This window comes from Ptychodera flava, chromosome 5, assembly GCF_041260155.1.
Source record: "Ptychodera flava strain L36383 chromosome 5, AS_Pfla_20210202, whole genome shotgun sequence".
In the NCBI taxonomy this organism is placed as follows: domain Eukaryota; kingdom Metazoa; phylum Hemichordata; class Enteropneusta; family Ptychoderidae; genus Ptychodera; species Ptychodera flava.
Genome location: NC_091932.1, coordinates 43,127,057 through 43,140,836, shown reverse-complemented (window position 1 = coordinate 43,140,836; position 13,780 = coordinate 43,127,057). Strand labels below are relative to the sequence as shown.

Sequence of the window (13,780 nt, the reverse complement as noted above, 5' to 3'; positions counted from 1 at the left end):
ACGCTAAAATGACGCTACTCAGCATCAGCTTCAGCGTCGTATCCAAAGATTGCCGAGGTTACGCTACCCGATGATGGATAAATGATAAAATTCGCCCATAACTTAAGAAAATAACAACTCCATTCTTTCTCAAATTTCTTTTGAATCCTAAAACTGGTTCGCAGGTAATATTTTATCGTTAGAATATTTCATATGGACTAGTTTTTTGGAAATGTTCGTAATTTTCAGTCCATGGATCCGCGGATGTGTTTGTTGGTATCCTCTTAACTCTTGTTAAGATTTCCAAAAATTGGTGCAAAAAAGGTATACATGGTCCGAAATTTGTAAAAATCGCCACCATGTGAGGTGATATGAAAGCCCTAATTATTCAAAGGACATATAAAACAATTAACTTGTATAACTATGACTTGAGGCCTGAAAAGTCAATGTATTAAACATAAAACCTTTGAACTTTAAGGAAATTAAGGGCTAAGAATGTTGCGTTATAACTACAACATGAGAAACGGATATTGAGAGGAGAGGTAACTAAATATTATGAAATGCAAATCCCACTGTGTTAATTAACATTTACAGTGATATGAAAATGGGAGCACATTTTTAAAGTCGTCTTTACGCTTATCATTCCATCAGACGCATTCGGGAATAATCAGATCTGACGCCAGTGGAGCTGACGCTGTAGCGTCATCCTTATCCTCATTTTCGCGTGACCTCTGAGGCTGAGGATGAGGATGAGTATGACGCCAACTTTACGCTCGTCAGAGAGTACAGATATATTATAGAACAGAGGTCAAAGGTTGGCAGACTACGTCTCTGATCTCCAGCCTCACCTAGGTGTGTGTGCGTCCCATCCTGACAGGTGTTAGAACAGCTGCAAGCCATTTCGATTTCTGGGGTGGTGTGTCAGGTACATTGTAGCAAATTTTATTGTGGGACCACACGTCAAAGTTTAACAAACCTGTCGCTCTAGCCTGATCTAGATGTCTAGTTTTATCTTGGTTTTACACTTTAGTAAGGCACAAGCAATGTTAACTTCTGTGTTTTTTGACGTATTGAAAGTTTGTTACTGGTATAGACATTTTTCACATACTCCAACTGATTTTTGCAGTAGTTGCTATAGCTTTCTTGTTCAATTTAAAGAAATTGTCAATATTTTGACACAATTTTCACAATTTAAATGTTTGATAGAGAAAGGTTTTGGAGAAAAGAGAAAGAAAAACCAGATTGTTAATTGCTTTTTATATTTCAAATTGACCTAACTTTCAAGTTTGATTTTGGTAGCGTCCGTGACAAAATTACATGTCATACTAAACAGAAAATATTTCAGAAAGAAGTTCATTTTGATTACACTGAATGGTATTAATATTGTTGCTATAGCATGGTTAATTCATGACAATAAACTTTTAGGTACAGCATACCAGCGGAAGGACATAGAGAAGTTGAAAGTCCTATTAAGAAATATGATCAATATTGTTGTATTTCTCACTAACTTGAGGTTGTGTTTATTCATGGAAAAATTAAGTAAATCATACCAAGTATAGCTTATTTTTATGCCAATATGCATCTTTTATATTGTAATAACATAAGAAAGCCTTAACAATCATTGTTTAAAATTTTATTATGACATTTGTGTTTTGTGTACAACATTTCTGTAGCGTCCGTGACACTGCGTCGACCATATAAAACAATGTGCACTGTGGTAAAACTAAAGACGTTTGCTTCACCAAATTTAGGAAGATATGCCCCATACCATAACCTTTCAACATATTATTTAACTGGACAGTTATCATGAACTTGAAATTTTGACCTAAGTGACACACTCTAGCGCACCCTGATTGTGACTGACCCGAATGTCAAAAAGGAGTTGATGAATGTAGCATGCCTGAATGCCAGGCCTCACTCTGGGAGAATTCAGGTTGTTTTTGTGAAACAAATGCCATTTGGATCTGATGTGCCACCCTGTATCAAGCAAATCTAACCCACATGCGTTTCTCGACATGCCTACAAATAAATGTATATAAATCTTGCATTGTCATATGCAGAATGAATTAATATTACTGCCAATTGTATATTTGATAATGAGATATGTCTTAATTTAGTGGACAGTTTGTTTCAAGATCTGTTTCTCAAAACATTGACTTTATGAGTAGATTATTGGTAAAAAATCAAAAAGTATTGTTTGTATGATGTATATGTTAACAGTTTCCGCAATTACCATGGTGCGCTATATCTGTTTACCATGGTGCGTTATATCTGTCTGTTACTGTGACTTACTGCATTTTAGATTGCAAAAGATAAGTTTAGCAAACACACAGGATTAGTCTTTTTCCTAGTAGCCATGGGAGTGATCAGGGTTAGAGTCACAGTTATGGTACAGAGCTTAGAGACCTGAAGGAAAACTCAGTTCACAGTTATCAAAGGTTTGTGTCTTCTTTTGTGCTGTCAGAAATTGGTCAGAGCACGGAGGAATATGTATAGAGAGATGTTCTCACACATAACTCAATGGTCAGAGTAGCTGAAGTTGGTTGATGTGGTATTTGATATAAATGTATGTAGACACTGTACATCAAACAATTTGTTTGTGCTCACAGACACAGTAGCATGTACTGACAGAGTTTTCACAGACCTGTGATTACATAGAGCTTTTCAACCCTTTTACCATCATGGTTTCATCAAAACCAATTATTATTGAACCTGCTTTACGGGGAACTAGGGGTGAAAAATTAAAATGCTGATTTTACAAACCATAGCTCGCTGTTTTAAAGTTTCCCAGGCTCGACAGGTTTTTTTTGTATAAACTCTACTTCTTGACACCAAATGGCATTCTACAGAAAAGTGTGCATTGTATTGGTAACTTAATTACAATAAATGTACCCATGTTTATAAGAAAGTTACCATCAGGAAAGAACATGGCTGACGGTTTTCCAGAATGAGGCTGCCTTTGTGGACCAATCACACGTCACGTTTACGTCGTTCCTGCCATCAAGAGACACCCACCTAGGGTGCCAAACACCAGTGATTTCCAGTAAGCTGACCTTCCATTCTCTGTTGCTAGGAATGCAGTGAGAAGACCACTCCAAAATATCAAAGCTGGTACGGTTTGCATTAGGCTAAGTGGTGACCTTTGACCCTCACCCGGAAGGCGACCTTGTACATTTGGGTCACTGGAGTAGAAGTCTTCTAGCATTCTGTGAAAGAATAGCAAATCATATATCATTTATTAATTATTAATTACATGAAGATACATCTTTCTATCATTAAGCCTTTGAGTGTGGTGATTTTTTCCCACCTAAATTTAAGTGTAATATTTTACCAATTTTTATGAATTTTTCTGTAATTGTTTTGATAATTTATGACCAAAGGGACACCACATTTCATTGGCTCCAGTTTTATATCAACATTTTGGCAAAAATCTGAGAAAACTTGACTGGGCTATATTTTATAAAGGCAACAAAATTGACTTTGGCACTCAGAGTGTTAATTATACATAATACCAGTATATTGGTGGCAAATACACAGCAATATGATTGGTTTGTGACAATAACAGTGCTATATTCACTATACAGCAAAGTTGGAACACACGTGTGGCCTTTCAGTTAGCGAACAATCCCTTTTTAATCCTTCATGCCAGAATTTTAAAATATGTAATAATTTGATAGAAATAAACCACGTAAACAACAGGTATACATGTGCCTTTTGTTTTTGACCAGTTCATTAACTGGTCAAAATGTTATGGTATACCCTTTGTTGGGGATGTTTTATTGCTTAGATATATCTCACTACTTGTTGAACAGTTGCATAGGATCTCCTTTTACTTTTAGCAAGCTTTCAGGTATTTTTCAGACAAGTGAAACAACATATCCTTGTCCTGAAGCATGTTGAGATACAGTATTCAGCATGCCACCTAAGCCTGTACATGTTTTAACTAGTAAACTAAATTTTGGTCGAGACAATTAAAATGCAAAAAATAACAGTGCATTTTACACATATACGTAGAGATGCAGTGTTGAAAAGCTTAATAGTTGGTTTATGAAAAAGCTTAGAGGACTAGAACAAGAACTGGCAATTGACATACAAACCAAAAAACAGTGAAAGTTACTTATTAAAAGTTAAAGCTACTGGCCCTTCAAACAATGGTATTAAAATTATGTACATACTGGTACATATATACAGATATGTACATGAATACATATGTACATAAGTACGTACATTTTATATATACATACATTTATACTTACATAAAACTATAACATTTTTGAGTTAAAGAAGCATAAACAAGGCAAGACTGTGAAACTTTGGTAAAGGATGTCCAAGTAATGTAAACAGAAGGTGACCTACATGTCTTTTTCTTCAAAAGCGTCATGCAACCATTGTCTACACTCATTTGTATCAACCGGCACATCTTCAACTTTGACCCTGCGTATATGTACATGAACTCTTGAACAACATCCAGTGAGGAAATCTGATGAAAGAGAAAAATGGAAACTTTACAGTTGGATTGTGACTTTTGTGGCCTGATATACTGATACATAATCATCCAAATTTTCGTACTGAAAAAAAGACTTGATAAAAAATTGAAGTAAAACCATAGTGTGATTGTGTTTGAGTTTATACAAAGAGATTTTCAAAAGACATTTAAATCCAAGGGAACAGCAACTTCTAATGTTTTTTGCAGTATCTCTGTTATGATTGTCAATGCTATTTCTTTATGGGCTCAATAAACATGGTGAAATATAAACTATTGAAGTTTATCAACATAACCATCATTTGTTGTTGAGCAATGAATTCATGTCCTGACAGGCATGTCATAATTTACACAGGGTGTGCAGACAAGCCAAATACTGGGTATTTGTTCATGCTTTTGGGATCATGCCAGGAATATGTTGTCAATACAAAAACCAAAGACACCGAGAGATTGTCGAAAGGAACTGATACAAGAGCATTATGATTGCTGCTGGACTAAATCTGCGCATCTAAATTTCTACATCAGGAAAATGTTTGATCAGTTTAGTTGGATGACGCCACTACATGTATTTGCTTGCAGCAGTTTATTTTTAGACAGTCCAGTGAACACAAAGCTCCTCACATATGTACATTCCCACAGCTTTAAAATCTCTCTCTCTCTCTCTCTCTCTCTCTCTCTCTCTCTCTCTCTATATATATATATATATATATACAGGTCCACTCTATCCATTGAACAAAGAAGGACTAAACCAAGGCTTGATTATGATGACAAGGGTAAAAGTAAAGTGCCTTGCAATTATGTACGATGCTCCTTTACCATATCATGCAACATAAAAGTTTTCTGTTGAAACATCTTGAAGTGAACTATCACATAGTTGCCTACCTGTCATTCCAGGCCCTGGTTTTCTTTGAAAGTTTTCATCTTTCCATTCATAAGCTATGGTACAGTCGTAGACAGCATCAATGTAGTTCCTCAATTCATGCAGACTGGCAGCTGTAGCTTTCACTCTCGGTGTCAGAACTTGATTCAGTACTGTCAATCCTGAATTAAAAGTCAACATCACCGAAATTGAAGCTCAACAATACCACGGACAATACAATTCAATCAATAGCTGAAGTTCCCAAGTGTATATACATCCTTTATAACATCTCCAGAATGGCTAATTGGAGCAGCATCACCTCTAGTAGATTTTCTTTGGAGTTGACAAGAGCTGATTAGTTTTGGTGGGTATGGCTTGCAAAATTTGCATACTGAAGTGTCCAATATTCAGTGTATTTCAACAATTGGATGTTTTGTCTCTCTCTCACTTTGCATTCAAGTACACATAACAATGAAATAGATGTACTGAGTCAGACTGCGGACAACCAGCATGTTTTGATGAATCAAAGTGTGACAAAATATTGTTTGTAGAGGAATTTTTAGAGCACTTACCACTACTGTATGCAAATCCTTGGCTTTTCTTGATCACATCCGGAAGTTCTGGATTGTATCGAGTGCCTTCTGGAAAGATGACCAACCATAGCTTGAGAAGAAAGCAGATTTATGGAAATGTTTACAAGATCATCAATAAGACTGCTGCAGCCGTTCAATCAAAGATAAAATATTTCAGCAAGTTTGGCACATACATACAAAACAATTAAAGTGAGTAAGTTTGACTGTTTTTGTCTTTATCCTAACACTGATAATGCACAAATGCTAACACTTACCTGATGGTGAAAGGATCAACATTCAATAACTACTGTACGACTCCTCACTGAATCTGCATCCACAAACGAAACCATCACTGACTTTCTACCTATGTGTTTGATAATTTTTAACAATTTTTGGGTCTTTCAATTGTACTGTATTGGAAGTCTCAGCCCTTTTGGAGTGTCCAATGGAACAATGGCCTCAACCACATTGGCTACATGTATGTCAATTGACAAGCCATTTCTTGCAGAAATAATGAACAATTAGTTTTGATAAGAACTACCCTATCAAAAGCCTTTTTTACAGCATTTGCGTTTTTATTACTCACTGTATGTACTAGTGTGTGTATGTGTGCATATGAATGGTTACTTCCCAAAAACTATTATATGATAGTCCTGGAGCATGCAACAATTTAACTTTAGAATGTGCGTCAAGGTCGGACTCTCAAATTTCAACAATTCTTTCCTGATCTACCACTTGTGGGGGCTCATTTTAAAGCTCTTGAAGAAAGAAAAACTTTCATCAGCTTAGTTTTTTGAAAATCCAAAATTTGATATTTCCCCTATAGAGTTAACACAGGAATGGCGGCCACTTTGAATTTCAAATATCCCAAAATGTTGGGTAATTTGTTTTGTTTGTACCAAATTTTGCTCGGTGACCCCCGATTTTTATTGTTCATTTGGTAAGAGAATGGTTGAAAGATTCATTCCGGAAAATGTGAGCAAAAATTTAAGTCTTTCACTTTCGAGGCGCATACTACCTTAACAGCAGTGACTCTTCCCACAATTTACCTGTTCACTCCAATTTTATGCAAACAGATCCACAATTACCATTGATAACATAGGTTTGGGCAAAACTATGCATGGTGGTGAAAGGGGTTAGGAACAAACTTACCGGTATGTTATGTTTGGGAAATTTTTCAAGTCTCTTGGTGAAGGTATCAGTCTTGAATTGTCCACTTCTTTTAACATACACACCACCATGCTTGAAAACAAAAAACATATGGTTTGCTATCTCTGAATGATACATGACTGGCAATGATAAAAGTAGTGTCAGCTCTTTGAGTTTGTGGAACTTCAATTTCTTTGTAGATGTATTACTCAAAATTCATCCCCATTAATACGCTTGTTTGTATATATGTACAGGAAAACAACAGGTTACCTGTATGGTAGATTTTTCACCTATGGACAAAAAATACTTGGTGAAGCTTATGTAAAGCTCAAGTGTGAAGAAAATACAATAATGATTGGATATTGAATGCAATTTCTTTTGATTGAGCAATATATGATGTCATAAAAGTTATAAAACAAAAGAGCCTTGATTTCCGGTAAACTTATAATGATCTTATGGTACAAGTACATGACATATATTCTTACCCATGAATAGTACACATGACTGTCATTAAAACTGTAATGCTTCGCAATAGTTTCACTTTCATTATAAGCTAAGCTTCTGTTGGGCTATTTGAATGAATATGCTGTTTAACCCCTTCAAAGGACGAGTCAAAATATTAAAGCTTACAACCAATGGTTCACTTCCATCTCGTACTGATCAATTATTTCAGAGTAGACTGAAATTTTTTTTCATATCTTTTGTCTTGTGTAGTTTTGCCTGCTACAAAAGACCATATATAATTTTTAAATTTTTCACATTTACAGGACTGTACTCTACCAATTATACCCCTCATGATCTCTGTTTTACTGTACAGCTATCCAACTTTTTTTACAAATGTATGTTCTCTTTTTATAACATCCCCAAAATTCTAGAGTGCATCTGTTTTCATGTACCTTCCCGCTCTTTGCACTCAGAACAACAATTTAAAGCCACTGAATCTAGGCTCAATGTTCATTCTTGATATCAGCAATTTTACAATGAACTGCGAAAAATGTGAACATTATTTTGAACAATTAGGGTTTCAATATTTTTTATTGTAACTATGGGCAGTTTCACAGATTTTATTTAATAATGTTTATACGTTTTAGTTCTGTTTTTATGCTCTATGTTTCTCTGCTGTGTTTCATGTTCATTGTCTTTGTCTTTTGCTAGAACTGTAATTGGGGGAAAACCCATTGTTCCCAGCCAGTAAATGGATAAATAAATAAATTAATAAACTGTGCCCATACAAAACAATTGGGCCATACCAAATCTGTATGTGAAGTGATGACAGAATGAGAAAAGAAAATAAGGAGTCACATATGAATATCACTCTCATTACACCATCATGATTATACACATACCATTGCAAAATAAGCTCCATAAAGCGGGAAATATTTGAGACCATCTTTCAGGACATATCTGAGATGGCCGAGACTTCCTTGTCGGATTGAAACCAAATCGCTGACAATCCAGTCGATGGTAGATTGGTGATTGCAAATGTAAATAACATTTTCTTTCTTTTCCAAACAGTCTACATCACCGTACAGAACAACCTGAAAAAAATCAACATGCATAAATTTTTAGTTTTTTGCAATTTGGTTTTATGTCACAATTGTCCTGCTGGTGCCGGCCCTGTGTTCCGAGTCTGAATACATACCGTCTGTATGAAGTTATACATTAATTTAATTTTATTTGCTAAGGTAACTTAGTTAACAGAAATATTGTGAACGAAATGGACATGGCTCGATCACAGTGAGATGTCCTTTTGTCAGTTCCATGGGAGATGTAACAGATTATCACTTTTATGATTCTCCGAAGAGGTGTCCGAAACATGTACTGACTGAAACATCATCTCTGCCAACCAAACACAATTTAGTCTGGAAACAAAGAGAAGCCTATTGCAGTGTGTGATGCATGCAGTCGACCATGCGACCAGAATGCCCGGAAAATATAAGTATACTATTAGAGGGGTAACAGGGCTTGTACAGATGCGGACAACTTAGGGTATCATTGCTCATGACGTGTAACACTTTGCTGTGATTTCATCATCGCCGATCAACAACTGAAGTACAGAAAAAATGCTTCCATGTTACTACCTCAAGTCCTGTATAGTGTTCATAGAAGAAGACTACCATTCTTTGGTAGCATGAATACATCACGTCGTCAACGGCGTGATACCATCGAGTCGGGAGAATCGCCGAAATAACTCGCCAGGGCACAAGGAGAGTAGCGACGTAGCATGGCGAGGTTCCAAGCATGACGAAAGCCGGTACGGCGAACCGCAGCGCTTGAAGGTACACTAGTGCTGTAAGCATAGTTGTTAAACAAGAAAATGCGGGCTTCTTTCAAAACAGAGTACTGTAGTAAGTTGCTATGCACGACCCACGTGTAGCGGCAGCGCGTACAAGCACGAACGGTGTCCTCTAGCCTCGATGTGAAATGTAACGAAGGTCAAAGGTTACAATGTGGTGGCGTTGGCATATTCTTGGCAAAAATGGCTGCCCACATATTGTGAACACGCGGTCGCTCTCGGTGTAACAGTTTTGCTCAGTTGTCATCCTTTACTGGCAAGTGTTGGATATTAGGAAAGGAGCTGTAAAGATGGAGAAGGTAAAGAAGAGAACTAAACGGAATCAGAAAGGTAAACAACATTCAAGTGGAAACGAAGACGTTCAACCTTCGTCCCAACAGTCCACTCCGTTCGGTCAATACGCAGTGGGTGGCATCGCCAGTTTGGTTAGCAAATCAACACACACTCCACGAGGTATTGGCATCAGCGAAAAGGCTTCGTCTACGAAATCGTCCAAGCTTGAACAGTTGTTTGGTCAGTCACAACAGCCTTTCAACTTTGAGACAGCTTCCTCTAAACCAGCAAAGGTGGTGTCGAAAAACAAGAGCTCTATCGACAATATCGAGCAAACTGAGATTGATCAGGTGGAAGCTAAACAAATTGAGAAAATTCCCGATTCTTCCCAGCTGAAGTTAGGAAAATCATCGAGGAGAAACAAGTTAAAACAGAGCCAGGTGTTGCTTGACCGAGAACAGGGTCTCCGGAATGCCGACAAGGCATCGATTCCGACCAAGAGGAAGAAGAAACAAGATAACAAGGATGACGACGAAATTGGCTTCGCCAAGCACAAGGAAAAGAAGGTGAAGCCATCCCCAAGAAACCCAGAACAAGATAGTAGAACCATATTTGTTGGTAATGTACCTGTTAGTATTACCAAGAAGGATATCATGAAGCTTTTTGGAAAGTTTGGCGAAATAGAAAGCATGCGACTGCGGTCAGCAGCTCCGAGCACCCTCAACTTGCCCAAGAAAGTTATTATGATACAGAAAGACTTTCACCCTGACCGGAGCGGTATGAACGTGTACGTGGTTTTCAAGGAAGAAAAGTCTGCCAGGAAAGCCCTGAAGTGTAATGGAAAGGAATTCCGAGGACACCACCTTCGAGTTGATCTTTCTTCAAACACAGATAGACATGACCACAGGCGATCCATCTTTGTGGGAAACCTTCCTTATGAAGTAGAAGAAGAAACTGTCAGGGGACATTTTGAACAGTGTGGCAGTGTTCAAAATGTAAGGCTTGTACGCGATGGTAAAACCGGCATGGGTAAAGGGTTTGGATACGTACTCTTTACTGAACCAAGTTCGGTGGAGTTTGCCCTGAAGCTGAACGAAAAACGCCTGAGTGGCAGACCTCTGAGGGTAAAGAGATCCGTAAAGAAGGAAAAAAGAAAATGCCAAATCAGGCTGAAAGGAGAATTATGTACAGAGAACAGAAACGTGCAAAGTCTGCGTGGAGAGACAAAAAGAACCAGATATGAACTGAAAATGCCCACGTGTTTCATTATATATTGCAGTATATGCAAACTGAACCCTTGCCACATTTCTGCAACTTCATTGAAAGTGTTATGATCAACATAACGAATAATATTCACCACAGATTAATTCTAAATCCAAATATATATCCCCAATCAGGAAAGTTCATTAAAATATGCAAATAAGGAATTGATTGAAATGTTCTCATTAAATATGCAAATTAGGAATAGGCTGAAGTAAAAATGTTAAATGACTTTTAATAATCTCGTATCATAGTATCTTTAATGTACAAAACAATTTGTCAGCTTTGGTCTGGTCAAGACAGGTAAATATCCTTAATTAGGAAAGTTCATTAAATTTGCAAATAAGGTATTGGCTAAAGTAAACCAGATATGAACTGAAAATGCTCACGTGTTTCATTATATATTGCATTTATGTGCAAGTTTGAACCTTTGCTACATGCTTTGCTACATTTAAAGAGTTATGATCAACACAATGAATTTCACCACAGATCAAATCTAAAGGTCATTAAGTATTCAAATATGTAATTAGCTGAAATAAAAATAATTAATTTCTTTGAGTACTGTCATTGTATCACAATATAGCATGTGTAATTACCTTTGGTCAAGTCTTCAAGCTCTATATGCCAAACCGTGAAAGCTTGTTAGCTATTTATGCAAATTATGAATAGCTGACATGAAAATGCAAAATGACTTTCAATACTGTTATAACCTGGTATAATGATCAATGTACACAGCATGTTTCGCCAAATTTTATCAAGTAAATGCCAGTATATATCCCTAATTTGGAAGGTTCATTAAATATGCATATTGGGAATTGGCTGAAAAAAATGTCAAATGACTTTCAATAATCTTGTATCATAGTATCTTTAATGTACATAGCAAGTTTTGCCAACTTTGGTCAAGTCAAAACAGATAAATATCGCTAATAAATGCGGGATATCGGACCGCAGGCGGGCGAAGATTGCATTATAAGCGCGCCAACCCAAATTCACTGCATGGACATCACATTTACGAAATCGAAGTCCAAAGTCAACTACGTCATTGTTAGAATAAGAGAGGTTTTCCATACACGGGAGCATACCACAACAAATTTTGCACAGATGGCGTTGCACTGGCATTGAAAAAGGGTGCATGGGAGCATGGGAACGCGGGCAGTTTCCCTCGCTATGGGTAGGAAATGCATTGAGCAAGACACACTTCCGGGTTCGCAAAAAAACGAGGATCCCATTTACGGGGCGCTCAATATAACTATTTGCTGTGATACATAGCAGAGGCGTATATGTTTGTGATGCTGAGAATAACATCAGTAAATAAATGACGGGTTTTAAAAGTTGACGTTTTTTTGCGATGAAACAGACTTCTGAAGGTAGCTCGCTTGGGGAACACGTCATCCCGACCGCTGTCCGCTTTGACCCCAGTAATTCACACTGGTTTTGGTCGGCCCCAGGTACCCAAGTCACTTCGACCCCGTCACACTTTTGCCTACATGTCCACGGAGACGATTCAACATATTCCACAACAAAGCCAAGACAAAAATTGAAAATATCAATAAAATGGCTTCACAAAGGCTGAAATACACGATACTCGATGAAGTATGAAGTTTATGAAATGAAATCAAAATTGACACACTACGGGCAAAAAGGGCCCAAAATTGTTCAGTGCAGCGCCCTCGCCGGACAACGCTTTAGGCTGGTTGCTAGTGACGACAGCGAACATTGTATCAATTTCATTTCAATAAAATATCGATCGAAATCTGCTCGCCTGTCGCTCGTATTTTCAGGTTACGCCATGAATTTTTCCATGACAGCCCGTATGTATTGACTTATGTACCATAAAATCAACGTATTGGTTGTTTTCTTCCACTCAAATTGAATCGAGACAATTGTTTAGTTTTGGTGATACTTTTATGTCTCAGCATATTTGGCGCTCTTTGGACAAGTTTGGCGCCATGCGATCCGCGGGTATGCAACACAACATTGTAACAATTCGCAACAAAAGAATATCGATCGATAACGTTCACTACACGTTCACAGTGGAGACTCTACACCAGTTCGCTTCCGTTTCGTGTTATTTTTACCAATTTACTGCGATATTCATGGTTCATATTCACCCAAATTTTGTATAAAAGACAACAACTTGACAGGTATTTGATCTGTACAATTTAGGAGACACTTGCTGATTAATTTGCGTCAATTTCAGACCCTTGTTCTGCACATGTAAACGCCGTCAGATCGCCATATTGTTGACGGCAACAGTATATTTCAGTGATCAGAATAAATAGAATGGCAATAAAACAAATTTTAGGAAGAAATTCAAAAATCTAAAACGATACGATTTTTACTTATTAGTCAAAGGATCACCGTGCCAATTTTCATTATTATTGGTTCAGAATTGAAAAATTTGAACCGGCGAGAAGTTTGCAATGTGTTCGGTCGATCGGACGCGCATAAACGCCATTGTTTTCTATGGGAATCGAGATTATTCGGCACATCGTAAAATGAAAAATACATCTGAAAAAACCCGTTGGTTTAAATTTTTCATTTCTCTGTTATTCTCACCATATTTGAGATTAAGCATCTCATGAAGGTTAACTGAAACTCTATGGTTTTAGTTTTTTAAATTTCCCTCTTATTTTATGAAATGACGAGTTTACGATCGTTTGTGCTGTTGGCCGTGTTTTCGCCTATTTTCGCATAGAGTATTTTCGCTTCGGTATTTTAAGAATTCCTTCATGAAATTATGCCGAAATATCATAATGGACAGAGAAACATATGAGGAAATGGAATCTGCATCTCTTTCCTGAATATTTAGCTGTGCGGCTAGGAAATTCGGCGAAGTTTTCAACATTACGCGGAAGCTTGATTTGGCTGTCTTTACGCTCATTCAGCGTATGTGCGGCAAAAAATTG

The 13,780-nt window shown here is 37.2% G+C and overlaps 2 protein-coding genes across 2 annotated transcripts; one reads left to right on the top strand and one right to left on the bottom strand.

Annotated features, from left to right (window-relative positions):
- Positions 1 to 1,621: 1,621 nt before the first annotated feature.
- LOC139134024 (1-acyl-sn-glycerol-3-phosphate acyltransferase epsilon-like) lies at positions 1,622 to 9,476 on the bottom strand. Its single transcript, XM_070700861.1, has 7 exons — positions 9,124 to 9,476; positions 8,389 to 8,580; positions 7,046 to 7,135; positions 5,894 to 5,984; positions 5,345 to 5,503; positions 4,336 to 4,459; positions 1,622 to 3,185 (listed from the first exon to the last, which is right to left on the bottom strand). Exons 1-7 carry the CDS (start codon positions 9,340 to 9,342, stop codon positions 2,963 to 2,965), a joined length of 1,098 nt encoding a protein of 365 aa, XP_070556962.1. The 5' UTR covers positions 9,343 to 9,476; the 3' UTR covers positions 1,622 to 2,962.
- Positions 9,477 to 9,496: 20 nt separating this feature from the next.
- LOC139134022 (RNA-binding protein 34-like) lies at positions 9,497 to 11,429 on the top strand. Its single transcript, XM_070700860.1, has one exon. The coding sequence runs from the start codon at positions 9,629 to 9,631 to the stop codon at positions 10,943 to 10,945; it is 1,317 nt and encodes a 438-aa protein (XP_070556961.1). The 5' UTR covers positions 9,497 to 9,628; the 3' UTR covers positions 10,946 to 11,429.
- Positions 11,430 to 13,780: the final 2,351 nt, after the last annotated feature.